This window comes from Neophocaena asiaeorientalis, unplaced genomic scaffold, assembly GCF_003031525.2.
Source record: "Neophocaena asiaeorientalis asiaeorientalis breed wild unplaced genomic scaffold, Neophocaena_asiaeorientalis_V1.1 scaffold946, whole genome shotgun sequence".
Classification (NCBI taxonomy): Eukaryota; Metazoa; Chordata; class Mammalia; order Artiodactyla; family Phocoenidae; genus Neophocaena; species Neophocaena asiaeorientalis.
The window spans coordinates 1,361,199-1,385,795 of record NW_020175049.1 but is presented as its reverse complement, the minus strand read 5'-3'; the positions used below and the strand labels follow the sequence as shown (position 1 = coordinate 1,385,795).

General features: G+C 45.4%; 1 protein-coding gene across 2 annotated transcripts in view; it reads right to left on the bottom strand.

The window, feature by feature from the left end:
- ME3 (malic enzyme 3) overlaps positions 1-24,597 on the bottom strand; it is a 275,823-nt gene that overhangs the window by 170,354 nt on the left and 80,872 nt on the right. The window contains exon 1 of one of the 2 annotated variants that reach the window (XM_024763608.1): positions 19,498-19,882. The exons of the other annotated variant lie outside the window; for it this stretch is intronic. Coding sequence (XP_024619376.1) covers positions 19,498-19,680 — 183 coding nt within the window. The 5' untranslated portion in view covers positions 19,681-19,882. Of the gene's footprint in view, positions 1-19,497; positions 19,883-24,597 lie in introns of those variants that run through there. 2 annotated transcript variants of the gene reach the window in all.

Genomic DNA, 24,597 nt, shown 5'->3' with positions numbered 1-24,597 from the left:
ATGGGGGAGAAAGTGTTTCTGACTCCCCAGAGGCTTAACATCATCATGTTCGACAACTGGGAATCCAATTAAGTGAACACAATATACTCTGTTTCACTGGGGTAAACGAAAGGCACGTGTTAGTACATCCTAGAAGAATGAATGCATAGTATATATTCAAATTTAGTATAATTTTCAATAACCCTTATGCGACTTTAATGGACTGGATACCATGTCCTGACACCATGCAGAAAAGAAGAGAGCTGGAAGAAAGTGTTCTCACTCACTTAGTAAGGAAGATAAGAAAGCAATAGCAAAATTAACAAGACAGTTTAAGGCAGACCAAAACCAAAATAAAACACAAAAACCAAATAAAAATTCCTCAGAAAAGGTTATTTGACCAAAGATGCTAACGAAGCCCTTGCTCTCTGAGAGAGCTAGTGGGAACTACATTTCAGAGGCAAAGCCAATGGAATACATGCTTTCCCCATGGAAAACAGTGACCTAAGAGTCCCTCAGATCTACAAACCACTGGCTAAATGGATGCAAATGTGTTTACAACCCTCCTTCTTTGAAGCTACAATATTATGAAATGTTTACAGCGTTAAGACCCCTTATAAAAATTCACTTTTGAAGAGGATGAATTAAAGACCACTGCAGTTATATTACACAGGGTAAGTTACACAAGATCAAAGACTTGGGACACCCACTGCATAAAACCAAAGATTTCTTACAATTTTGCAAGAACTGTAAGACGACTAGCCTCCCAAGAATTTTCATTCTGGGAACCTTGTTTTCATCATTGAACTTTCTATGTTGTCCATGGCTTCATGGTTAGAGTCATATCACGTGACTGATCATCTTGCCCAGATGACACCAAAAAATGCAGAGAAAACAAGAGTTGGCTTACTACGGTATTCTTATTGCTGATTCTATTACAACTTTACCTCTTCTTAAAAATCTTTCCATAGTTATTTACCTAGACAAGTGACTGATACTGGGTCGAATTAGCCAAGAAAATCATTCCTGTAAGCTTCTGACTTTCTATTTTCCTTCTCCGGGAATCATGGTTCGTAAAGACAAACCAGGACTCAGCAAAGAGAAAGGCAAGCGAAAACCCAATCCAACAGAGAAAGTGACAGCACTTGTCTATGGAGGCCAAATCTGTGAAAGGTTCATATAGCATGAACTTCAAATTCTTGTTTCTATTCCACCTAAGTCTTCTCAGAAAACAAAAGAGAGGAAGGAAGGGGAAAAAATACCTAAAGGAAGGAAATTCTCATCTAGAAAATATACTTCCAAACCATGAACATTCTTTCCATTTTCGGTGTAAGGAATTACTGTTTTTCCAGGGAACTGAGAGAAAGCACTGAAGAAGAAGGAAGTCCCATAAACTCCTACAGGTGTTAAAATAGCGTCTCACCCACGTCTTTGTGTTGGGGGGCAGTGATGTTAATTACTGCCTGGGAGGCTGAGCAATGTCCCCATCATGATAAAAACGCCAGCAAAGGTGAGCACGACTCAGTGCATTCTCTCCACTTTCGGAGATAAAATTATAATCAGAGTGTTGCTTTGTGAGAGGAGAGCCAGAACAAGGATGGTTAGTTAGATAAAGGTCAATGACACCAATATTCACAATAAAACACTTCAGAAAAACAGAGCCCAGGTCAGTAATTCATCACATTTTCACCAGTCCCGAAGTACTCCTTTGGGAAACTCCTTTGGAATTTCATGTTTTGAAACATCTTGCATTTATAATAAATTTATTTTCCAATGTTTAAGATACACATAACTGGCAGACAGAACTTCTGCTACTAGCATGAGATCATCAGTATTAATAGTTTTATCTGGTTTAATTCTAGGCGAAGACAGAGGAATGTGACACAGTGATTAAGCTGTATACATTTATGGTAGAAACATATAAGGTTTCCATTAGGGTTTTTTTTAGAATATTGGCAATAAACCTTGGATTCCTTTTGCTGCTACCATGGAGCTCAAGGAATTCTGTAAGGGACACAGTCGTCCACTTCCTAAGCACCTCTCACATCTGTGTCCACAGCACCACTGGCCACCTCAGGTCCTCCTCATATCCCTCATGGGAGCTGAATTCCTTGTTCTCTAGTCTCCCCGACTCTGCTCTTGTCTCCTTCCTTGGGCCGGAGTGATCTGTCTGTAGCTTGAATCCCACTGTGTCCCTTTCCAGTCACCTTCAGGACTAACGTCCAAGTCTTCCCCCAGGCCAAGAGCAGCCCCAGACACCGAGGCAGGTCTGGCCCCTGCCTGCTCTCCAGCGCCATCCCTCCACACACCCTGCCCTCCTTCAGAATCACCGCAGGTCCTCACAATACCGTGCCGCTCTGCTGTATTTGCTTGGAATATCTTGCCCCACTTCGTCCACCCTGGGAATCCCTATATATCTTTTAGGTCTTAGCACCAAGAAAAAACAAGTAGTTACCTCAGAAAAGAGGTCAGAGCAAATTTTTTTTTACTTTATGCAACACATTATCTGTGTAATTTAATATAAGGACCAAAGGTCACCCACTTAAAGAAATGTCACCTTGTTTCTCCCCACCAAGACAAAAATTACTTGGACGTTATTAATAACACACTTTTAATACAATATAAAACCTATTATACTGCATTACACTGTGAGCTTGCAAATCTTTCTCTTCCTCTGAACTCTAGGTTCCTTGACAGCAAGGACCATGACTGATTCACCTCTTCATTTTTTGAACCCAGCACAGTGCCTGGAACACAGTAGGTGCTCAACAGATGTTTCTGAATAAACCACTGGATGGTCTCAGGAAACCTGGACTGAGTCCTGTTGCTGTCCCTTACTATCCAGGAGACCATGGGCAACTCACGTAGGCTCTCTGGGTCCTGGTGTCTCCCCTATAAAGCAAAGGTAGTAACGTCTGCCTTGTGAGCATCAAATGAGATGACCAGTCAGGAAGCCCCAAAGGTAAAACACAAACATTCCATTTCCTTGTTATTATGAAGGGTGCTGAGGAAGGACAGGAAGTAACTGAAATAAACAGTGGTGATTAACTATGGCCGGGGGCGGGGCGGTGACTCGGCAGGGAAAATACATGCTGAGTCCCGGTGAATCTGAAGGTGAAGGACGCAGGGGACTTGTCCTGTTCATTCTACACTCAAACCTGATTCCCAGTCCAACCACCCCCCTCCTCTCCCTGCTCCCTCCCTCAGCCCAGCCGCTGCCCTCTCACGCTCCCACTGCTGCAGGGCCTCTAACTGGGCTTCCCAATTCCACTCCTGCCCCCTCCAGTCTGTTCTCCACATGGCAGCCAGAGAGATCTTTCATATCACATCCCTTCCTTGCTTAGAACCATTTAATAGTGTCCCGCTTTCCGGAGTACGGAACCCAGCCCATATCCCACAAATGCCAAGGTCCTGCACATAACTGAGATCCCCGAGCCATCTCCACCCTGATTTTAGGCAATTCCCCCCGCTCACTCCTACTGGACTGCCTGCTGTCAGTTCCCAGAACCTGCCATGCCAAGGTGTTTGCGGCCTCCGGCTGTTGTCTCTGCCCAAAGCACTCTTACCCTGGCTTCTCCGGCCGCTGGCTCCTCTTTCCCTAGGTCTTTTCTCAAATATCACCTCTTAAGAGGTCTTCTCTCACCACTGAAGTAGACCCTCTATTATTCCCTCATGCCATACACTGTTTGTTTCTTCTCTACCACTAATAACCCATCTGTACACTTTTGTTTACTTACTGTCTTTCTCACTAGGTTACATATTTGATAAGAAGAAGGATCGTAGCTGTCATATCTACTATGTTATTCCCAACACCTAACAATGCCTGGTAGATGGTAGGTGCTCAATAAACATCTGATAGTTGGATGGATGGACAGATGGATGAACACATGAATAGATGGACGGACGGATGGATGGATGGATGGATGGATGGATGGTTGGATGGGGAGGCAGAGAAGGAAGTAAAGAAAGAGATGAGATCCGGGTCAGGAAGCAGGATTCTGTGCGATATAAAGGTCTGTTAGGTTGGCAGCCCTAGACATCCTAGCGATACCATGAAGACCCTCAGGATGTCTTGGATAGAGATCTGTAAAGGAGAGGAAGCCATGGAAACAGGAGGTGAGGGAGCTATAGGCAAAGTTTACCTTCTTCATACTTTTTTTCTCTGCTTGGGAATAATAAATACAAAGCACCTATAAGAGGACCTGACATGCAAGGCATTAAGTAAGTGTTTATTATAATAATAATTAATTAGAATTTATTATTTCTAACATTATTATTCTAGCAATTATGAGTCCCAGAGGAGGCAGCTGACTCTGTGCCCATTTGACGAGTAGAAGGTCACAGAACATTGAACAGCTCAGTCAACAAAAAAGCAGCTGAGGATGCTCAAGACCCTGCAGCCCCACAGCCAAGGCTGGTTACTGGAGGCTGCACTGTCCCCCTGCTTGGCATGCCCTCCCTCCTGGCACCACCTGGCCAGCTGCCCCACTGGCACCCATGCCATCCTCTCCCACAGGCATGGCTAGGCAGATTCCGAGGCTCCTCAGACACGAGGGGAAGCTGCTGCCAGCTCTTGAAGTGTGAGAACAGGGGAAATCTTTCAGCTCCGACAGGCAGATTTCGAAGGCTGTTTCTAAAAATGGCTGTTAATAGGCTTTTCTTCACACCATCTCCCTCTGCACCTGCTTTATCAGGAGGCAACTGCATTGCTATTCACTGTCCTGTGACCAAAGTGATTTCACCAGTCCAAACAAATAATTATGGGCTAGAAGAGCCCAAAAATAAAAGATAAGGGAGGGTCTGACAGGAGGGCTGAGCTTGCTGTCAAATGGTTGGTGGACTGTCTTCAAGATCATGTTACTGCAGAGAAAAACAGAAATCCCAAGATGAAGGTGGGCGTCATGAACATGTCCGTTCATCGGAAATGGACACACAGGAGTGATAGCACGAGCTGGGTCAGCAGATGTTTAGGTTTGCAATATACATTGTTTAACATGAACACGTGGGCTTCCCTGTTTCCATGTTTTGGTTATTGTGAATACTGCTGCTATGAATATAGGGGTGCACGTATCTTTTTGAATTATAGTTTTGTCCGGGTATATGCCCAGGAGTGGGATTGGTAGATCATAAAGTAATTCTATTTTTAGTTTTCTGAGGAACCTCCACACTGTTTTCCATAGTGGCTGCTCCAGTTTGCATTCCCACCAACAGTGAAAGGGTGTTCCCTTTTCTCCACACCCTCTCCAGCATTTGTTATTTGTAGACATTTTAATGATGGCCATTCTGACTGGTATGAGGTGGTACCTCACTGTAGTTTTGATTTCTCTAATAATTAGCGATGTTGAGCATCTTTTCATGTGCTTTTTAGCCATCTGTATGTCTTCTTTGGAGAAATGTCTATTAAGGTCTTCTACCCATTTTTCTTTTTTTTTTTTTCTGCCCATTTTTCCAATTGGGATGTTTGTTCTTTTGGTATTGAGTTGTATGAGCTGTTTGTATATTTTGGAGATCAAGCCCTTGTCTGTAGCACCACTTGCAAATATTTTATCCCATTCCATAGTTTGTCTTTCCATTTTTTTATGGTTTCTTTTGATGTGCAAAGGCTTGTAAGTTTGATTAGATCCCATTTGTTTATTTTTGGTTTTATTTCTATTGCCTTGGGAGACTGACCTAAGAAAACATTGGTACAATTTATGTCAGAGAATGTTTTGCCTACGCTCTCTTCTAGGAGTTTTATGGTGTCATGTCTCACGTTTAAGTCTTTAAGCCATTTTGAGTTTATTTTTGTGCATGGTGTGAGGGTGTGTTGTAACTTTATTAATTTACATGCAGCTGTCCAACTTTCCCAGCACCACTTGCTAATGATACTTTTTCCCATTTTATATTCTTGCCTCCTTTGTAGAAGATGAATTGACTGTAGGTTTATGGGTTCATTTCTGGGCTCTCTATTCTGTTCCATTGAAACAGATTGGAAGGGAAGAGGTAAAACTGTCACTATATGCAGATGACATGATACTATATATAGAAAACGCTGGGCTTCCCTGGTGGCGCAGTGGTTGAGAATCTGCCTGCCAACGCAGGGGATATGGGTTTGACCCCTGGTCTGGGAAGATAACACATGCCGCGGAGCAACTGGACCTGTGAGCCACAGCTACTGAGCCTGCGCGTCTGGAGCCTGTGCTCTGCAACAACAGAGGCCGCGACAGTGAGAGGCCTGCACACCGCGATGAAGAGTGGCTCCTGCTTGCCACAACTAGAGAAAGCCCTTGCACAGAAACGAAGACCCAACACAGCCAAAAATAAAGAAAGAAAGAAAGAAAACGCTAAGGACTCTACTTGCACAGAAACGAAGACCCAACACAGCCAAAAATAAATAAATAAATAAATAAAAAGAAAACGCTAAGGACTCTATACAAAAACTACTAGATCTAGTAAATTAATTCAGTAAAGCAGCAGAATACAAGATTAACATTCAAAAGTTGGTTGCATTTATTTACACTAACAATAAAATATCAGAAAGGGAATGTAAAAAAACAATACCTTTTAAAATAGCACCAAAAAACCCAAAATACCTAGGAATAAACCTGACCAAGGAGGTAAAAGACTTACATGCTGAGAACTGTAAAACATTAATAAAGGAAATTAAAGAGGATTCAAAGAAATGGTAAGACACCCCATGTTCTTGAATTGTAAGAATTAATATTGTTAAAATGGCAATACTACCCAAAGCAATCTACAGATTTAATTCGATCCCTATCAAAATACCCATGACATTTTTCACAGAACTAGAACAAATAATCCAAAAATTTGTATGGAACCATAAAAGACCCAGAATTGTGAAAGATATCCTGAGGGGGAAAAAAAAGGCAAGATGCATAACTCTCCCAGACTTCAGACAATACTACAAAGCTACAGTAATCAAAATAGTGTGGTATTGGCACAAAAACAGACATACAGATCAATAGATCTTATCTGCTCAAAGACAAAGGGCTGGACAAGATGACCTCTTCATAGTCTTTTGGGGAATGCTCATCCTGGGTTCTTATAGAGGAGAGATGCTCATTTAAAATATGCATATGCAATTAATTTATTCATTACCCAAGGCAGAGTGTATGGAGGCTGGAGGACTATCTAAACTCCCTGCTAGGTGAGGTGGGCCCAGTCATGCCCTCTTTAGCTGGATTTGAAGCAACTTTTTAACTTTAATGCTAAACTACCCTAGCAGACATTCTCTTGTCTTGCTGTCTTGCTATCATGATCTCACAAGACTGGGAGTGTTGTAGTGATGGTTGGTAGATAGATAGATAGACAGATGAGAGACAAAAAGACAAGTTAATGGATAAAAAAATACAGCTACTTTGGATCAATGTTCCTTTTAAAAACTTTGGTTAGAACGTGCCAAAATGTTGGGGCAAAATCCTGAGATTCCTTTGGGGTATGACAGCAGCCACTCCCTTCAACACCAGCTTTAAATTCTGGAAGTACCAGGTTTTCAAATGGCACTCTGTTTTCTGCTGCTGAAGTCTTTTTAATTTCATTTTCTTTCAGACAAACATCTAGATCATCCAGCTTAAGATCCATCAAGTACCCAGAAATTATTTGTAAAGTCTCTATTCAACCTGCCTCTTCCTGGATTCACTCCTCTCTTATCAAGTCTCTGCCAAAATCCGATGTATCCACACCCATGGAGAATGAGTTTGGATTCCTCAGTCTTCCCCTCTCCTTCTGGACTGGATTCTCCAGAAGGGCAAGGACCAGGTCTAAACCCTATTAAGTCTGTGCCCTCTTCTGAGGCCCACACAGGGCTTCACACTATGTTAGAAACGGAGCAAAATTTTTAGAGCTCTGGATTCGCTGAGAATTAATTGAGCACTTACAATGTGTTTACATACATTATTTCATTTAATCATTATAGCACCCTGTGAAGTGGTTATATTTTGTTATCATCCCCATTCACAGATGTGGAAATTGAGGCTTAGAGAAATGAAGTGCCCTTCCCAAAATCCCACATATAGTGGATGGCTGAGCTGGAACCGGAACCTTGGGCTTTTCTGACTCCAAATCCCTAGATCATAGCCAGTGTGCTCTGTTGCCTACTATCTGGTCACAGGCTGTGCCCTGGTGATGGGGGGAGGGGGAGGGGGCACACACAGCTGATTCTAGCTGACAGCTTTCCTTCACCACCAGAATCCTTTAACCTGTTACTAGTTACAGAGGTCTAAATCTAGGGTCTTAAGCAGCCTCAAGGATGAGAATAAATCATCTGATCATAAAGGTGCTGTTCTTTAGATGAAATGCACCTGGTACAGCATCAGGGCAGAAAACTCTCTTAAAGAAATGGGTTCCTGGGCTTCCCTGGCGCAGTGGTTGAGAGTCCGCCTGCCGATGCAGGGGACACGGGTTCGTGCCCCGGTCCGGAAGGATCCCACATGCCGCAGAGTGGCTGGGCCCGTGAGCCATGGCCGCTGAGCCTGCGCGTCCGGAGCCTGTGCACCGCAACGGGAGAGGCCACAACAGTGAGAGGCCCGCGTACCACAAAAAAAAAAAAAGGAATGGGTTCCTGAAATTTTTATGACCAAAATAAAATATTTCTCTTGGCTTTCAAAATCCTCCAAGCCCCATGGAGAGATCTAAGCATAATTATATTGTCACCATCTTTTTAGAAGAGATGGCAGATGGAGTTGTGTACTGTCAGTGTTCACCAGAGCGGTTTCTGATGTGTCCAGGAGGCAATGTGAAAGTAATTCACATCACTAACTTTTATTGAGAGTATACTATGAAGAAGGCATCGTGCGAGCCATGCAGTGCCTAAAAGGGGGTCCTGGCTCTGAAGATGACATCCAGATGGAGACAGACACATGCGTTATGAGTATATACTGAAACCAAATGTAGAAAAGGGCCATGACTACACAGGCCACGTGCCAGAGGAGCGCAGAGGGTGAACGAGCCACTTGCATGGGGCATTATCAAGGAACGTGGCATGGCAGAGGTGGCCCTGGAGAGCTGAACCCTAAAGATTTTGATAAGTGAACCCACTGTGAATGGTACCCCCAGGAGTTGGGAAACACAAAAGGAAGGAAAAGAACAAAATAAAAGGGCATGTCACAGTCCTAGAGATCTATCATTAACTCTGCTTGTAGATTAGAGGTTTTGTAAAATTATTTAGCTCTCTGAAAATGGGGCCCCTTACAAGGTATGGGCCTACTGCTCAATTTCTGCACATTCAACCACTAAAGGTGGCTGTTCTCAGAGAGAAAGCCATTCTCTCTCATGGTTTGACCTAGACGACTTCTCCTCCATCACCTTCATCTGCCAACTGCTCTTCCACAGAGTCAGTGATGACAGAACTACCAGAGGGAAGAGTGTTTCCGCACCCCTCTCCCAAGCTCCCATAGCACTAGTACACGTTCTTCACATCACACCGCCCTTCTGAACTGAAACCGTCTGCTTACTAACTGGTCCCCACCTCCACCCCCTCACACATAAGCTCCTGAAGGCAAAAGAAGTGTTGTATCCACCACTGAGGTTCCACTGCCTAAAATATATAATAGACACTCAGCAAATGTCTAATGAATAAATTTAATAAATAAACAAATGAGTCTTGGGAGAATTACACAAATTTAGAGGGCAAAGAGGAGGTATCCAGTGATTTTCAAAGTTCCCTCCGAGTCCCAGATTCTGATTCTAACAGAGCCAGCGGGTATGGTCATAGCCCATCAGAGGGCCACAGCAGCGACTGTCCCCCGTATAACTGGCAAGGCCCCAGAGCATCAGACTTTATATACCAGTGTAAGTGAGAGGGCACTTACACACTGGAAGTGGCAGTACAGCAGAAGGGGTGAGGATGTGGGCCCTAAAACAAGATGGCCCAGGTTCAAGACCCAGCTCTGCCACTACGAACTGCCAGACCTCCAGCAAGTTAGCTAACCTCCTTAAACCTCAGCGTTCTCATCTGTAATACGACAGTGTATGTCAAAGCACTGTGATATTGTATTAAATGAGTTAACGTGTAGAAACTGCTTTGAGCAATCCATGGCACATCGTATGTCCAAAAAGATGCCAGCTCTTATCGTTATGACTTGGATTCCTTCCATAAGGCGTTCTGCTACTGAAGGAAATTCAGTATAATATGAATCTAGGTTGGAATTCTCAACACCTCCTTCAGAAACCGGACAAAGTGGGGATGGGAACCGTCTACTGTGAATGGAGACCCAGCTCCACTGAAGTCATGAGGGAACATGACAGCCTTTGTCTCATGGGCAAAGTCACTGCACAGATCGACAACTCAGAAGAGGTGCCACCTTGTGCAGATGCTGCCTCCCTCCTGCTCTTTTCTGAAAGAACAAGGCAAAACAAAACAAAGGAACAAACAGGGTCTGCCTTCTCCAGAGTTCCACACCACAGGGGAGTGTGTTTCAGGACCATTATGCTACGGGCTTCATGGAGATTACTACCAAACAACGATACAGGATCCAGACAAAATGCTTTAAAAAGAATAATATTCTCAAGTTGCTAATCATTCAACTCTATCCCCTATGGTCCCTCTAGCTTTTCATATCACTTTTGAAAGCAAAGCAGCTTTAATTTTCTCTTATTCAAGTTCCTCAAAAGCTGATGATCTTTCTACCCCAAAACCCTCTCCTCAAATGACTGAGTACTTTTTACTCTTTACTTTGTCCTTTGGGTAGGAGCTGTGTTTTCACCAGGCTGCCAAGCAACCATCTGGGTACAGAATGAATGCATGCTTTTAACTGCTGACCCTGGCACCCCCAATCATGGGCTAGCCCTCAGATTTTCATCACACAGTCATAGAGCATCTTTTGTGCTCTGTGTCACAGAGGCAGTGAGACACCACCCCAAGGATTTCCCAATGTATTATACTTTCTACACATCAAAGTGAAGATCTGGAAGCTGACTATAACCTCGTCTTTGCAAACAAAAGTGCCTCACACCATTGACCCCTTTGCAATGGCCACATGAATCAAAACGCCTTCTCCCCCTGCCCTTCACTATAAGACTGGCATTGGAAAGGAGAGAGTAGGTGATAAAAGAAACCTTTGGTAGAAATGACACAAATGCAAAGTAAAATAAAGCCGTAACCCCCAGAGCCTACAGAAGCCCAAGAGGACCAAGAGAAACTGGAAACAGAGGCTGGAGATGAGGCTGAAAAAGCATCCACAGAAACTCCATATAGAGAGTCCAGATTTAGATTGACTTTGACACCATTTGGCCCGTCTGAGCCAGACAACATGAATTTCTGTGTGGGATTTGCCCTCCAGTGCTGCTGTTACAGACTCTAGATACTGCTGTTTACCACTGTTTTCAGGACAGGTGGAGGGTTCCCATGTTGACATTTTATTACATGAATCTAAACACATTGCCTCTAGAAGATAAGAAAATATATGCAAGCAAATCTTGAAATAAGACTATTTTAGAGGGATTTCCACAGGATCAGAGTGCCACCCTTGTGTTACAGATGGGTCAACTTCCAAAAGTTGATCTGTTATTTACTTGGCTCTAGAAACTCAATTTCCAACAGAAACCGTAACCTAAAATTGAAAAGACAATGGACCATTAAAGAAAATTATATAAAGAGGAAATAAATCTCCCATAATTCCACTGCCCTAACATGATCATTTTCACACATTTAGTTCCCAGTCTTTTTATAGAGCTACATCTTTCTACAGTAATGCTCATGGATATAGATTCCACTTAGTGTTTTGCATTTTGAATTAAGCATTCATAAACATAAGCCAACATTTCTGAAATCTTCATAATGATCACACAAATGCTAATCTAACACATAATATACTTTCTTTGGAGAACAATTCGACTGTTTATAACAACATGTTTATGAGAAATCACTTTCTGAGCATCCGTTTTGGGTTCTAGGAGTAGCAGATCTTCCTCCTGTGCTCCTGCATCCCATCCCACACTTCCTTGATTTCCTGACCCCGAGATACGAGGCAGTTCCTCGTCTTAAGGCAGTTATGATGTCTTAGCCCAGTTGGGCTGCTATGACAAAATACCATAGACTGGGTGGCTTACACAACAGAAATTTACTTCTCACGATTCTGGAGGCTGAAAGTCCAAGACCAAGGTATGGCCGATTCAGTTCCTGGTGAGAACCAACTTCCTGGCTTGCAGATGGTCATTTTTCTTGCTCTACTTTAACATGGCAGAGAGGGAGAGGATTAGTGGCCTTTCTCTTTTTATTAGGACACTAATCCCATCATGAGGGCTCTACCTCCCAAAGGCCCCCCCTCCAAAATACCATCACATTAGGGAGATAGGGCTTCAACATATGAACAGGGGTGGGGGTCACTGAATCTATAACATGGTTTCCCGTATCTTCAGCAGGGGTGCTGCAGCACGGGGAAATCAGAGAAGTTCAGAGCAGGGATGGGGGCTACCAAGACTCAAAGTAGAGGGTGGGAGTTCTAGGAAGTTGGAGATGCTGACAGAAGCCGGGGTTTCCTATCTCTGGCCCACAGCCTGGACACCCCCCACCCTTTGTTTTTTTCTGTGAGTCTCAAGAATGTCTCCATCCATCTCTGCTTTCAAGGTACCATCTGTGTCTCCAGAATAGGGTCTCCTTTTCCCCAGGCTTGGCTGGTAAAACTGGAAATAACAAAGGGTGAACATCTGTGTTGTGCTTCTCCAGTCTTCACAGTAAGTGGGCCTCTGGGCACACAGAGGTCTGATGTGAGATTTATCCACATTCCAGATACAAGTGATCTTGGGCATATAAACCCCATAGAGGAGGATACCGGGGAAGGAAAAGCACCAGAGGAAAAGAAGGGGGGCTTTGGTGAAGGAGGAGGGGGAAGGGAAAGGATGAGAGGAAGAAGCCTCAGTAGATGTCTCTCTGAATGATTCACTCATCCAATGACTGTTTACTGGGTACCAAACTATGGACCAGGCACTGTTCTAAGTACCTTGGATACATCAATGAACAAACAAAAATCCCTGCGTAAATGGAGCTTACATTATAGTGGGGAAATGCACATAATAACCAAGAGGTATGGTAAGTAGGAAAATTAAACAGTATGTTAGGAAGTATCAAATACTATGGAGGAAAAGTAGACCAAGAAGGTTGAAAGGGCTGTTTACAACTTCCCATGGGTGGTCTGATAGGTCTCATTGAGAAAGTGAGGAGCCTTGAAGAAGGTGAGAGAGTTAACCACATGGTTATGTAGGGGCTGTGTGCTCTACAAGAGGGATTAGCCAGTGCAAAGACTCCAGGTAGGAGCATGCTTGGAGTGTTTGAGGCCAGCATGTTTGGGCAGCACGTGAAGCTGAGGAGTAGCAAAAGATGAGGTCAGGGAGGGTCAAATCATGCAGGGCATGGTAAGAACTTTGACTCTGCAGGGTTTCCAGCGGAAGAGTGACGTGATCAAATTTCATTTTACAAGGCTCACACTGGCTGTTGTGTGGAGAACAAACAAGAGGAACACAACGAGAGCAGCTAGGGGGACACTGCAGTCATCCAGCAGAGAAATAGTGGTGCCTTAGGTCAGGGTGGGCCCCGTGGTGAGAGCAGAAGGTGGATTCCAGATCTAGTCTGAAGACAGAGCAACAGGACTATCCGGTGAATTGGACATGGGGTCTGAAAGAAAGAGAGTGGTTAAGGATGTGTGCAAGGTTTTAGCCTCTCAAGGTGTGGTCAACAGACACAGAGAAGCAGATTGAAAGAAACAGGACTGCAGGTTGGAGAGCCACTGGAAGGCTCCTGCCTAATCTAGACACAAGACGATGAAGGAGTGAACAAGGCTGGTGGTAGAGGGGATGTAGAGAAATTGATGGATTTTAAAGGTTGGGATAAAATTGACAGTAAATCAAATTAAAATTTCAGATAAGCATTTTATAGCAGTTTCCCCAATAGCAATTCTTTCTTTCCTTAGTGGTACAGAATTTTTAAGTGGATATATGGGTGCCCGGCTAAAGATTACATTTCCGAGATTCCCTTGCAGCTAGGTGTGGTGTATGACCAAGCTCAGGACAACTGGATGTGAATGGAAGTGATATTTGCAACATCCAAATTGCGTATTTTCCCTTCCGACTGGCTTCTGTATGGAATTATGGCAGAGCCTAGAAGCAACCATCTTGGACCACGAAATGTAAGATGCACACTGAGGATGGCAGAGCAACAAAATCAAGCCACATACCAACCTGCGATTGCCTACCCAGACTTGTTCATGTGAAAAGTACACTTCCGGGCTTCCCTGGTGGCGCAGTGGTTGAGAGTCCGCCTGCCGATGCAGGGGACGCGGGTTAGTGCCCCGATCCAGGAAGATCCCACATGCCGCGGAGCAGCTGGGCCCATGAGCCATGGCCGCTGATCCTGCGCGTCCGGAGCCTGTGCTCCGCAACGGGAGAGGCCACAGCAGTGAGAGGCCCGCGTACCGCAAAAAAAAAAAATACACTTCTATCTTGTTTAAGCCTCTGAGTCTGGGGTTTACCTTGTTGAAGTTGCCTAACCTTTAGCCTAACTAATACAAGTTCTTTTAGCTGTTCCAAGCACAAAGCCCTAACACCAAGTGTTATCAATCCCATGAAGCCAGGACAGTATTTGACAGGGAAGGATTTTTTTTCTTTCTTTCTTTGCGGTACGTGGGCCTCTCACTGCTGTGGCCTCTCCCGTTGTGGAGCACAGGCTTCGGACGCACAGGCTCAGCGGCCACGGCTCACGGGCCCAGCCACTCCGCAGGATGTGGGATCTTCCCAGACCGGGGCACGAACCTGCGTCCCCTGCATCGGCAGGCGGACTCCCAACCACTGCGCCACCAGGGAAGCCCCAACAGGGAAGGATTTAATTCCAACCTGCCTCTGCTTGTTTGTTCTTAAAATATCTGAACAGTATTTGAGCTTCAATGCCCTGAGTCACTGCACAAGAGGCTTAGATCTAGAGCAAACTGCTGCTTATGGAAATAATGTTCACTTAATGCATTGCTTCTTTATCAATCAAGGAGGCCCAACCCAACATCACATCTGAAGCAGAGGTCTCAGGAAGACACATTATGTTATCGGCCTTTGGGACACAAAACAGCATCTGCAACAGACTTCTAATTCAGTGTACAACCCAGCCAGCACCTCCTGATTGATCAGTAAGCCAAGTGTGTGATGACAGACTCCCCCCAACCCAAAGGAGGCAGGATCCAGTTCTAAACTGGCACCGAACAAAAACATACTTTAGTCAAAGGCAAATCCCAGCTGTGTGGGAGTCTAATAAATTACCACTGCACGTAGAAGGATTGAGCTAAAACCTGCGTGGCCTCACATGTGCAGCCAGCACTGTAGTGCAGGCCCCCAGGCCTTAACACGTTTACTAATCTACATGCATCTAGTCCACATGTGAAGGCGGTCACCACGCCTTGCAGTTTATGAAGGCCCCGCTGCATGAAATGCACTGGTCCATAATCACAGCGACTGGACCAAGTACGCTTCATTCATTCTTTCCCTGACCATCAAGCTGATGGTCTTTCCCAATCATCAAGCTGATGATTAAGGTCAAGTAGGTGTATTTCCTCCCAATAGGCTATTTGTAGACATTTCTCTAGACAACAAGAGCATGAGGCTAACTGTAAAGCAGTGATATTAAGATCCATAAAATTGAGAGGAAAGGGGTTAGGACTCGATTGAGATCATTCAAAGAGCAAATATTTATTGAGCATCTCAAGTCAGGCATAGAGAATATTGTGTGACAAGACAGTCTCCTCAAGGTACTCAGGATCTAGTGTGGAAGACAAATCAACCAGCCATGACAACAGGGTGCTCAGTGCCGAAAGGAAAGAAACATGGAGTGAGAAGACAAATGGGAGGGGACTCAAGTCTAGTTTGGGGAGTGGGAATAGAACATCCCTTCCCAAAAGAGGCCAGAGATAAGCTGGGGCCAGCAACGTTTTGATGGCTCACTTGCTACTACATGAATAGGATGGGGATGATTTGTCCTATGAAGATACCCTATAAAATGGGGTTGATAATTGTCTGTTTAATGTAAGTAAAATATGTCTGATGTCTTGTAATATGTAATCAGATTTACTCTGTTGCCACAATCTACATGGATAACAGAAGAGGTCATTATGTAAATTTTAGAAGAAAGGCACAATATTAGTTTTGTTTTTTTTTTAAAGGGAAGTTGAAATTGATGTATTACTGAATTTGCATCAATCAGAAAATCTAGACTCCTGTGGGAACTTGGAATCATCCAGTTCCAGTTCTGTCATCGTTCTGAATGTGCCTGAATCAGTCAAAGCAGATGTGAATGAGAACGGTCATTGTGATTCCGTGGACTGAAAATCTGGAGGTGGGCTTCCTCTGCCTACTTCTGCAACAAATGACAATCTCTGTGGCATCTGACTTTCTCTGCCTGTCTCTACATCTGAAAATGAGATGCTGGATGAGAACAGTGGTTTTCAAAAGCTTTTTTTTTTTTAATGACAATCCACAGCAAAAACTGGCATTTCACATGGTGACTTGGTATAATACTTATCTTTATTAAGTTTAATACATTTACTATTTTTTCATTCTATTCTAACCCATTTCTTTAACATAAAAGTGCTGGTTAGACCCAAGCTAATTTCACGTCCAACAATTCCAGACTAGGCCATATCTAAGGGAGCTTCCAACCCTGATTCTGGAACTTGTCAACACGATCATCTAATACTTAGTGCCGTACAGTTTTCAAAATGATTTCACCCCTGCGATCCTCATAGCAGTGGTGTGACATGGGCAGAGAGGCTAATGAGATTCAGCACAGATCGCACGGCGAGGTTATGGCAGAGCAGGGACCAGACCCTGACTGCACAAGAGCAGTGATGCTTGGCCTGTGCAGCAGCTCTTCTTCTCTCAGAGAATTCCATCTCCTGACGACCCTCTGCCCTCAAGCTTCAACTGAAATGCCTCTCCTGATCTGTCAAAAGCGGGAGGCAAACCCAGAGAACATGTTCGAAGAATGTAATGTTAGCTTTCATGTTCGTGCCCTTGTTACACCCTTCAGGAACTACCCAGTGCCTGCCACAAATGCATGAAACTCAGTCCCTGCCCTGGAGGAGCTCGGAGTCTAGCAGAAAAAAATCCACCCACAGACCCACCCACTAAGTACTGGTCCCTTTCAAAGCTGCCCTTCTCTTGTTTTCTCAGTGATAACCTCAGTTGTTCTGTTTAACTCAGCAAGTCTCCCATCTGGCTGATGGAAAGTGCCAAGCTCCAAGCCTTCCCTGGACACTCTCTGAGTGCTGGAGGTCAGCAGGACAGCAAGAGGGTGGCACCTCAGTGGGAAGAGAGGGGCAGCTCCTAGGCAGTGATGCTCCCTCCATTGTCTCCCCTCCCTCCCCAAGGGCGAATGCGGGAGGCCAAGAGCCTCTCTCAGCATCACTCCAGATACCCTCCTCACCCCAGACCAGCATCAGCTGACTTCAGGGATACACAAAAAAATCTTTAACATCATGAAAAGTTCGGGCCCCTAGATTTATGGATAATGACCCATTTATATTATTTAGGAGGAAAAAATTACATCAAGAACAAGGGCAAGGGGCAAGAGTGCTTTTAGGGAACCATAAACTTAGGGCTAAAAACAAAAAAAGAGACATTCAAGTCCTCCTTTTATTTTTTTTTAACTATTCATAAAGCATTAAGTGCTAACTATAATATGCCAGTATTTCTAAAGCAATGATCGCTCGAACAATCACAGTCAGTAGTGGGAATTTATTATTTTGCTTTCCAGCATCTATCCCTCCTCCCTCTGATGACAATACACAGATTTACTGGGGGGCAGGGTGGGGAGCCATATTCCCTTTATTCTAAGCCAGTTGGTATGGGTGTCCCTAACCTAAACTCTCTCTTTAAATCCAGGGGTGAGCCCTGACTTACTTAAATTATGGTGACCGGTTTGGGGATGGAAGGGAATCCAATCAGAGTCCATGAGACAGAAAGACTCTTTTTCTGAGGCTCCAAAGAAAGTGTCCCTTCTCTTCCACAGGAGCTACCAGAAGAAAATGTCTTTCTATCCCTGGATGGTGTGGTATGAAAAAAGGAGATGGGGGACTGTGGCAGAATCCGGGTGAAAGACTCTACTGGATGCAGTCTGAGGGTGCAGCTGACCTTGCAAAAGCAGAGCAGAGACCCAGAGAGAACCTGCACCCTTAAGGATGCCATCTGGACTGCTGGGTCAAACCCTTCCTTCCTCTAGATATTCAGCTAAAGAAATCTCTTATTTCCTAAGCCAGTTTGAGCTGAGTTTTCTAACATTTGCTACCAAAGTAAATTTAAATTCGTAAAACACCTTACCTATCCCAAAGTAGTAATATACAAAGGATCTCGGGTTTCTCTGGGGGGAAGCAGGGATTGTAGTGTGATAGATGGAGACTGAGAGAAAATTTTCTTTCTTAGTTTCTATTAATTCTGCAGGAAATAATCACAATACTTAGTATCTATATAATTGCTCCTATTTCTCAAAAACACCTTTTTCACAAGTACTTCCTCACTTGAATTTCACAATCCTGATTCAAAGAAATTATTCAAACTTTTATTTTGTAGTAATTACTTATTTACCAAGCACTTTATATAGTTTAAAATTTGATTTCAAGTTCAGTAATGCATTTGATTGTCACAATAACAGAATGTGGTAGGAATGGTGGGTCTGTCATAATATCCACTTTAAGCAGGAGAAAGTTGAACCTCAGAGAAATTAAACGAGATGCCCAAGTTAAATCAAGGAGGTGTTGGGAGACAGGTCTCAAATCCAGGTCTCTTGGTTTTAACACCAATGATACTAAACTCTACTCCCAGAAACAAGTGTGTGTGCTCCTAAACACTGGGTTAGCAGTGGGCTGAACTTGACCCAAGCACCTGAGATCCAGACCCAGATTCCAGTGGCAGAGCCAGAACTAACTAGCTGGTGACCTTGGGCAAGTTCCCTTTGTCTTGTTTTCTCATTTGTAAAAGGAGAGGTTTGAATTAGGATCTGTGATGCCCTTTCAAGGTCTAAACGTTCCATAATTCTAGACTTTCTTGCCCTTGCTCAAATTAAAAATCTTTTCCTCAGAATAATTATAACCTTAGCTGACATTTGTTCTCACTGGATGTCAGGTACTGTGCGAAGAATGCTACCTCCATTTTCTCTTTAAATCTCACAACGCTCCCGAGACGACTGCTTCGCTTTTACAGACAGGTAAACTTGGACGGACAGAGGTTAAATGAACTGCCCAAGATCAACAGAATCAGCAAGCATCAAGGGGAGATCTGACCTCAAGTCAGACTGGCCATGAGGACCTTAACCCAGTCTATATTTGTTCTTACGAAAGAAATTAGGCTTCCTGCATTACTGATTACCACTTTCCACGCAGAAGAGGTGTGGTAAAAAAGCCAAACCGAGTTACACCAAGCCTCCCCAAGGCAAAAATGTAAAGCCGCTGGAAGGCCCTCTGGAAGGATCCTCCCCTGGCCCAGGGGGCGGGGCGCCCATCCCGCGGGCCGCAGAATAGTGGCTTGGGCCGTCCTACCCTTCCGGACCTTTACCTTGTTGAGATGCGGGTTCCTGGTGACATCGTATCCGCGCTTCTTCAGGGGCACCGGGCGCGCCGGGCCGGCCTTGGAGTGGCAGCCTCGGGCGGGCGCGGGGGGCTCCCAGTGCCGGACAGCGCTGCAGGCCCGGCCGGGTAGGAGAGCCAGCCGCGCGCCCGTGCCCAGCGCGGCGCCCATGGCCCTTGCGCAGACCTGGCACGGGGAGACACCAAGGTCAGGGGCGCCTTCCGGCCAGCCAGGACCCACGCGCGCCGCGGGGCACCGAGCCGGTGCCAGGGACGCGTGCTCCGGGAGAAGGCAGGGGTCTCGCAGGGTTTAAGGCGCCAGCTCCCCGCCCCTCCCGCGCGGCCACCTGCGCGACTCTCTCTGCTCGCTTGCGGTGCTCAGGCCTCGCCAAGCCCCCGGCAAAGCGAAAGCAAGCTCAGGAAGCCGATCCGGTGCGGGCCACAGCCCGCGCCACCCACGCCCCCATCCGCGAAGAGGAGAAAAGGCGACTGCGCGCCGAGGGGTCCCCGAACCTCCAACCCCGCTCGGAAGCTCGCCTAGGTCCCCTGCTTCCCCAGCCCACCTGTGCTGCGCCCGGAGCTGATGTCTACGCGGCCGGGCTGCGGGGCAGGCGGGGCGAGACGCTGCGGGGCCGTTATACCTCTCCTGCCAATGGCTGGACCGCGCCGGCGGCCTCGAGAGCGCACGGTTGGTGCGTCCTGGATAGAGCGGTCCAGAAACCTTTGTTCGCAGTGCGGGGCCTCCCCTGAGGGCGCGCGAGGAGCGGCTCACAGCCGTGTGCACTTACCTCCCCGGTGACAAAATGAAGCGTAGGATACTCCCTGAGCCTGTCCGTCTTGACAAGCCATACGCACAGAGGGGGCTTAGCATTTAGGGACCAATGTACCCTCTTACAGTCCCACCATTTGGAGAAGGCCCTGGCTTCTGGATAACGAGTAGAAACCCTCAGGCACCCAGCGCTGTGTTGTGTTGCGTTGTGCTGCCCAGTACAACAGCCATTAGCCACACGTGGCTCCATACCTTTAAACAAATTACTTTGAATGGAATAGTATTTAAATTCTAGCTCCTCCGTCACACTAGCCACATATCACGTGCTCAAGAGCCACTTGCACATAGTAGCTTTGGGACTGGAGAGCCCAAGTATGGAACATTTCCATCTTGGCAGAAAGTTCTATCAGACATTGCTGATATAGGGTCCCCAGTTACTAAGCAGGCTCCTGGGGACCCCACGGAGCCTGCCATAAATTGTTGGGACCAGGCAAGAACCTTGGAGTCCATCTAGCCTTGAATTTAATTTTACCCTTTTTCCACACAGTAGCCAGGAAATTCCTTTTAACACGAACATTTCATTGTGCGTGGAATAAAATCCTGACTCTCTTTGGTGCCCACAGGTTACCCTGTAGTCTGGCTGCTGCCAGCTTCTTCAGCCTCATCCCACTCCAGTCTCCCTCTCACTGAGCTCTGGCCACACTTGCTCCTTCCTGTGTTTCCACCCCATCCCATTCCCTCTCACCTCAGGGCCTTTGCACTTGCTGCTATTGCCTCTGTTTGGAATGCTCATGCTCTCAAGTCTCCACTAAGTTGTCAACTCGAAGGCCTCTCCTCCACTCCATCCAATGTCAGCCTCCACTAGGGACTAAGTAGTGAAGGATTTTTTTCCATTCTTAAAACTTAACACAGCCAGTAGTTAGCTCGTTTTTCTAATTGTTTATTGCCTGTCTTCCCCTAGAATGTAAGCTTCGTGAGGAAAGGCTCTTTGCCTATAAACCTGTATCCTCACTTCTAGCTCAGTGCCTGGTACATAGTTGCACAAGAAATAGTAGTTGGGTGAAGGAACGGAAGTGACAGCCACTTTCATGAGGATTGTGAACCCTCAGACCGCTGGACAAACGACATGGTCCTCTACTCATTCCCCTTCAAACCTCCAGTGCAAGCAGCCTTCAGAATGTGCACTCCGGCTTTGTTCTAAGTACAAAGCAGGTATCGTGGCACTCGGGGCTGCCCCTGCCTGGACTCGGGATTCTCTCCTCTCCCTCAGAAACAATCATCTCCTCCTTCACTCTCTCCCCTTTCCAGTCCAATCTCCAATACGCAGCTCAAGTATCTATATAAAACATTACTTTCCAAAACAGAATTGAAATTACCTGGTGGGGGGATGGAATGGGGACCAAGATACAGATTTCCAGGCCCCTGCCACAAAGATTCCAGTTCAGTAGGGTTTAAATGCCTGAAGTCGGGTTTACTCTTGGACTGTACACTTATATAAACACATTAATGATCCTTTTTTTTCTTAAACCAGTTTGAGTCAGATTTTTGGTCGCTTACGGCCAAGAGTATTAACTGATACTTTTCCTCTCAACACTGTTTTTATATCTGCCAAACTTCCCACCAGTCGACAAACATCTTGAGGGTAGACTGTGTGTGTGTGTGTGTGTGTGTGTGTGTGTGTGTGTGCGCGCGCGTGCCTGTGTGTATGTATGTGTGTGCTTCCATCTTTGGTACCTGACACATAACAAATCGTCCAGAACTTTTGAATAGTCTGCCTTTCCTCGATACAATGACCGTTGTCTCACCTGGAGCACATTTAATAGGTAACCTCAGTCATTTGAAACTTAACTAGAAACAAGGATGTAATCAAAGGTTCCCAAATAAGCCAATATAATTTTTATACAATCTATTCACTAGAGCGCGTACAGCTTACGTCTAAGATTCTCTCACCTGTGGCCTGTATTCTCTTAACCCAGATGTAAATCTAACAATACTGTTTTTCTTTCGCATGTGTTTGATCTTTGGCCAAGTTAAGGAAAGGTTCTAAACGCAGGTTCACCAGGTGGGGCAGCGGAAGGCAGTGACAAGAGGAGAGGGCTGCTCTGTTCTACAGACCCAGGTTCTTTCTCCAGGGTGTTGGTCTCCTCTCCACGGAAGCACGAATACCACCACAGCAGCATCCCAGCCAGTAGAAAGGGAAAAGAGGAAGTGGAGGGCACTCCTTTAGGGAAATGATGCGGAAATGGCACACATTACACCTACTCACGTTCTGCTGGTGAAACCTGTCACACAGTCACAGCAGCTACAAGGAAGCCTGGAAGTATTTTCTCTAGCAGGAAAGGCATATATCCCCTCTGCTAAAGCTCAGTAGGGGAGTCTACTACTAAAAGGAGGAAGGGGAGAATGATTCCTGGGGACTAGTAACGACCAGTCTGGATATAATACTCATTTTATATGAAAGTGCTTGGCGTGGAGTGGATGCTCAGAAACGGTTAACTATTATTATTGGCATGTGTGGTTTCCATCTCTGGTTTCCCTGGCACATTCCTTACTTTTAGACCTCAACACAGGATTACAGAGGCCAGGTTCAGAGCCACGGAACTATTTCAGAACTTCTTCAGCTCCATGCTATTCTGACTTCCTTAGCAAGCCAGCCCTGTGGTCTGGTCCAGCGCTAGACAGACCTGATGAGTCTCCATAATTTGTCTTGGTCTCTCTGCCTTCACATCCCATCTACTGACTTCTGCTATGGTTGTAATGCTGCTTCCTGGGGTGGCAGGAAAGGAATCCCATTCCCATCCTCCCTGGTCAGAGTTCCCATATTCCCCTTGCATTTAGTACAAATTTGGTACATTAGTAAAAGGGCAGGAAAGCAGCTTCAAATTAGGGTTTTAGCTCGTTTGACTGCCTTGAAACAAGACCACTGGTCTCTTGTAAGGAGATTTTAATGAGCCTCCCTATGCATTTTTAAAAATGGAGGTGCATTAAAACAATTATTTTCCAGCTAATCCCATTGCTTCACAAATGTATAATATTCTATGCAACGTGTTACGAATGTGGCGAACTCTTTAATTCACATCGCTGCTGGGAATATTTGGAGACACTTCAACTCTGTTGTTTACACAGAAAGCGGATGGTGAGAACATTTACTTCCCCCCGGTCCTCATACTCGCCACTCCGCATACATGCCCTGCATTCTGGGTCTTTGCTCAAGCAGTTTCTTCTGCTCCCAACACCTGCCAGTTGAAGCCCCGCCCTTCAGCTTCAGTCAAACACCACATCCTCTGGCAAGTCTTCTCAGATTCCTCAACCTGCAGCAGCTCGCCTCTCTCCCACGTGCTCCCCAAACTTTATCTGTATACATCTCCTCTTGCACTGTTATAGTCCGTCTCACTGGGAAGTGATTTATTTATGTGCCCTTTTTCTCTGAGCCTCACAGGAGGCTCACAGAAGTCAAAGCAACAGCTTTTCATTCAGATAGTCCTGAGTTCACCAGTGACCAGCTTGTGTGACCCTGGGCATTTTATGTGACCTCTTTAAACCATATCATTTTCCTGGATTAAAAACTGGTATGCTAATATTATTTCCCACATTGGTTTTTGGTGGAGCAACGTAGTCATGTTTTTTTTTAAAGCTCATCGTAATGCACTTACCACATGCCAGGCGCAGTTCTAGGAGTTTATAAACATTAACTCACTTAATAGTTAATAGTTAATAATATGAGTGATACTCTTTTTGTGTTTCTATGAAATACTGAGCTGGTTAGTAAGCTATCTACCTCGGCTCCGGATCTACCTTTCTACACGCTGGTTTATGTCTGGAGTTGGTACTCTGCAAACCAGTTCTTTGGGAGCAGTGGGTTTTCTATTAATTCCTGTCAATAGAGGGCAGTAGGGGGAGACTGAGGCTGGAGAGGGGAGATGTCCTCCTTTCTGTTTGCTTGCCATTATTTCCTTTCAGTATCCCCTCCAGCCACAGCCTTTCACCCACCATCAACCATTGGTCCCAGCCTCTTCCACGCTCTAGAACCAGCCTCACCAGGCTGCTGAAAACTCAGCAGTAGGTCACTTCCTCCATGTGTCCAGTTTCTGATGGTCCCAGCCTCTTCCCTTTTCTCCAGCCTTAGAAATGGGAGCTGCTTCCTACAGTTACTCTCTGTGGTTGCCCTTCCCTCTCATTCAGCCCTGTAACACCTGTGAAACCAGTTCTTTCTATTAAATTCTTTCTGTTGAGCTACACCTACTACAGTTTTCTTGCCTGGTACAATTATTATCTCCATTTTACAGACAAGGACATAAGACCTGGAGAGGTCAAATAACT